The 4,812-nt window shown below is 39.3% G+C and overlaps 1 protein-coding gene across 1 annotated transcript; it reads left to right on the top strand.

The window, feature by feature from the left end:
• Nucleotides 1-653: 653 nt before the first annotated feature.
• LOC308570526 (olfactory receptor 14A16-like) lies at nucleotides 654-1,601 on the top strand (the record flags this gene model as incomplete). The annotated part of the gene is made up of 1 exon (XM_081165430.1): nucleotides 654-1,601. One exon carries the CDS (start codon nucleotides 654-656, stop codon nucleotides 1,599-1,601), a length of 948 nt encoding a protein of 315 aa, XP_081021556.1.
• Nucleotides 1,602-4,812: the final 3,211 nt, after the last annotated feature.

Genomic DNA, 4,812 nt, shown 5'->3' with positions numbered 1-4,812 from the left:
AATTCCTTTAACGGAATACCTTTCAAAGGGAGGGGTAGGTGATGACCACAACCTCCCCTCCAACACACAACGCATTTTCCAATGCCTAACTGCCAAACCTTATAAAGTTGTGATGATTTGCTTTGAGGTAGGCAAAAGAACCAAGTGGCTGGTGTCAATCTGCCGAGTGGAAAAAAACCCAACCATGCCTCTTCAACAGGCGACCAACTGAGGTCCATAACAAGCTCAGTTGTTGAATGCATGAAAATAAGAGGGAGGGAAGGAGGGAGGGAGGAAGATCCGTGTGTGCAGGAAACAAACAGACTGAGCCACAGTCCCACGCTCATTTAAGAGCGGCAGACCACGCCCCACAGCCAGCCATATTGATGCAGTGGGCCATGCATGCCTCCTGCGAAGCGTGGGAAGCGATACCCGCTCACAACCCCTCCCCTTGGCGAAGAGGAGAGGCTTTGCAAAAGGTGTACAAGGGAAATGAGCGGACATAGTGAGTGGGAAAAAGAACCATCATATTGTTTTCCCAGCAGGAATTAAAGGAAAATGAGATGCATTTGACTGTTAAATTAAAGGAGCTCTGTTTAAATCAAACTAGATAATCAATATTTGTATGCTTAAAATTCTTGATTTCTTCCTTTTACAGGTAGCATGTGAACAAAATGCACAATCTTACATCCATTTCTGTCTTTCTGCTGCTGGAATTCTCAGATGTTCGAGAACTGCAAATCTTACACTTCTTCGTATTTCTGATAGTGTACTTAATGGCAATAATAGGGAATCTCCTTATTGTTATTGCTATTGTGCTTGATCATCACCTTCACACACCCATGTATTTCTTTCTACTGAATTTGGCCATCATGGATCTTGGAACAGTTTCAGTCATGGTACCCAAATCAATGGCGATTTCCCTCCTAAATTGCAGATTTATTTCTTATTTTGGATGTGTTGCTCAAGTTTTCTTTTATTTCTTATTTGGAACGTCAGATTATGCTCTGCTAACTATAATGGCACATGACCGTTATGTAGCCATTTGCAATCCACTCCACTATGAAACAATTATGCACAAAGGAGCCTGCATTCGAATGGTAGCCATTGGGTGGGTTATTAGCTTTCTTAATGCCATATTACACACTGGGGGCACATTTGCCAACAGGTTTTGTTCTAATGTTGTCAATCAATTCTTCTGTGAAATCCCGAAGTTACTGAAGCTCTCCTGTTCTAACTTTTACTTAGTGGAAGTTGGATTTATTGTGCTAAGCTGTAGTATAGGGCTTGGTTGTTTCATTTTCATCATCATAACATACATGGAGATCTTTTCTACAGTGCGCAAAATCCCTTCTGTCCTTGGTAAGAAAAAGGCCCTTTCCACTTGCCTCCCCCACCTCACTGTTGTCTCTGTGTTTCTGTTCACTGCAGTGTTTGCTTATACTAGGCCTCCCAGTGAAGCTTCTTCTTATCTAGATATAGCTTTTGCTGTGATGTACTCTATAATTCCTGCTACATTGAATCCATTCATCTATAGCATGAGAAACAAAGATATCAAGGCTGCCTTGTGGAATCTCTTAGATGTAGGGCATTCTTCTAAAATCATATCCAGAATTCTATAAGAAAGCATGTGCGTGCTTCACAATCACCTTCTGTATGTGAATTTCCCCCTATAATCTGTTGTAGAACATCTGTTTTGCATGAAGGCAGCTCCTGGTTTAAAACCTGGCATCTCCAAGCAGGGCAAGGAATGATGCCCTGTCTGAAGGCCCAGAGAGCCACTGGAAGTCAGTGCATAGAATACAGAGCAAAATGGAACAATGGATGAATGCATATCAGGCAACTTTGACACAAATTCCCCCTAATACGTCAACTTTATTCCAACAGGGGACTGAGAGGGATATATGCCCAATGCCTACGCTAAATCCTACCAACTTCTGAAATCAATAAAGTTGTGGCCATTTTTTAAAAAATCCCAGAACATTGTCTTGTTCACTTTGTTCACCTTCTTAAATTGGGCCTTGTTCCCAGAGGTGGGGGGAAAGACCATCATCTCCTCCACACCATACATTTTAAAGCACTCTTATCACCCTTAAAGATCCATGGCTTTCCTCCACCGAGTCCTGGAAAGTCTGATTTACTGAACAATATGAGAGCTGTTAGAAGACATCAACAAACCAAGTATCTGGGAACTTTCTCTTTATTGCATCCTCTCTCTTTACTGAATACAAAAAGCACCTCCATTTAGGAGGCTATAATCAAAGTTATTTTGGGGTCAAGAGAATGATATGGGAAGTGGCAATTCAAAGGTAGGTTTCAGTGCTATCCTCTTATAATAGGAATTATATTACTACATCTTATTGAACCAGTTAGAATTTTGGCAGCCAGGTTCTGCACTAACTGAAGCTCCTAGGTCATATTCATGGGCAGTCCTATGTATAATCCAATACATGATTCAGCCAGGAGGTTGTCGTCATTTTTCATGCATTGAGGAACATATTGTAGATGTTATTTCTTTTCATCTGCAACTAACATGGAAGAAGAAACATTAATTTGAGGAGTTTAAACAATGTTTTTAGATCAGCAATGCTGCACTCTTGGGAGTAAGATCCCAAAATGGCAAAAGAAAACTCAGAATAGCTCACTTTCCCATGTGTGCTGTGACTATTAATTGATGCAACATTTAATGAATTTTACTGTAATATAGGCAATCTTCATAAAGGCAACAAATCAATTACATATTCTGTACTAAGGGTCACAACAAGGGTAATGTAGGGTAATGCAGGGACTCTCAAATCATCAAAAAAATTCAACCCTAAAGCAGCTGGAGGGGATGATTCTTATAAATAAAGGTAGTTGCGTAGTTTTCTATTATTTTGATGTAATCTAGAGGTGCTGGTCACCTTTTTCATTTCCAGTCATCTATTGAGTTTCAAGTGGTCTCATGTATACTTGAAACATCAGAGTAATGATGCAGTCATCCTTAAACCATTCTACTTTACCAAATGTCTAACTTGTTAATTGTTTCCAATTTTTTAAAAGTTTTAAAATGTTTTTGAAATAAAGAAGGAAGTATTCAGACAACTTCATAAGTACTTTTTGTCAAAGCATGCATTGATCGGCTGCAGTAATCCTCATAGCTATGTTCCAATCTGCATATGGGTCTGCAAGGGGCAGAAGGGAAGAGCTCCCTACAAAATGCAGTGGGATCTGGAATGTTGCATCAGACTCAGAGTGCTCATATTAACTATTAGATTGTGTGTGTTTGTGATTAAGAGAGAGGCAGCTATAATTGGGGGCGGGGGGCGGGCGATGACTTCTGATTCCAATCAGCTGTTTTGGATTCATGGGAGCAATTTCCCAGAATGTCAAAGCACATTTCCAATTAATGTCCTGCACATACAACTTTTAAAAACCAATTTAGAAATATAACCGCTGCACAATATTCTGGGAAGTACCAAGAAAATATGAAAACTTATGAAACCAAAAACATCACCTACCCACAAAGAAACATACCTGTTTTTAAAGAGCCAAGGTACTCATAAGCTTTTGAACTATGTTACTTCTATGCAGGGATAAGCTGAAATAGTACGGCATCCTTTTTATTGAAAACTTTTGACAGCTATGAGTCAGTGCCAATCATTGGTGTTTGTGTGTGTGTGTGTGTGTGAGAGTGAGAGACAGAGAGAGAGGGAGAGAGAGATGGGCAGGGAGTGAAGGTGGGAGAGGGAGAGAGAATGGATGGATGGAAGTCCTGTCATGGCTATGCAGTTGAGGTATGTATTTTAATTTACTCCCCAATAGGAGCTTTCTTTTGGGGTAAAGGAACTAGTGACCATCTAGTGTCACCTTTGTATAATGCACTTAAAATGTTGTATTTGCAGCTGTAGAGTCTCAGAAATATTCAGAAAACCAACAGAAATGAAAATTTCAATTATCATATATTCAATATTATTTTGTATTACAAAAGAATATTAATGTTTATTGGGTGGAAACTGCGCTTCTTAATACATTTAATAATAATAAATGAATGAGATATAGCTTACAAATGGAATGTTTTGGTGTCATCACTATGCACAACGGTTTCACAACTGTTCATCAAAGCAAAATCTGATAGAGTTTATAGTGAAATATGAATAAAACTGTTTTAAATAACCAGTTAATACTGTCATATTAATACCTCCCAGTTTCTTCCTTCTACAGAATGAATGCAAGTACTGAAGACAAAATGAGGAATTCTCAGACATACGAGAACTACAGATCTTACATTTCTTTCTGTTCTTAGGATTCTACTTGACAACCCTGGCTGGGAATCTTCTCATCATCGTTGCAGTAGCCTTTGACCATCATCTGCACAAACCTATGTATTTTTTCCTTACAAACTTGGCATTGATGGATGTTGGCTCCGTTTCTGCCATCATACACAAATCTATGGCCAACTCCATTTTGAACAGCAGATCAATTTCATATTCTGGGTGCGTTGCTCAAGTTTTCTTCTACTTCTTTACATTCGCTGATCTTTCCCTTCTAACAGTAATGGCACACGATCGCTATGTTGCCATCTGCAACCCATTACAATATGAGATGATTATGTACAAAGGAGCTTGTATTCAAATGGTTGTCACTGTGTGGATTCTGAGTCTTCTTTATTCCATGCTACACACTTGCAGCACTTTTGCAATCACCTTCTCTTCTAATGTTGTCAATCAGTTCTTCTGTGAAGTCCCAAAGTTACTAAAGCTCTCCTACTCTAACATTTACCTAGTTGAAGCTGGGCTGATTGTGCTTGGGTGTTTTATAGCACTAGGATGCTTAATTTTCATCCTCATAACG

Source organism: Podarcis bocagei (assembly GCF_964188305.1).
Source record: "Podarcis bocagei genome assembly, chromosome: 13".
In the NCBI taxonomy this organism is placed as follows: domain Eukaryota; kingdom Metazoa; phylum Chordata; class Lepidosauria; order Squamata; family Lacertidae; genus Podarcis; species Podarcis bocagei.
This window is presented reverse-complemented; position numbering and strand designations above follow the sequence as displayed.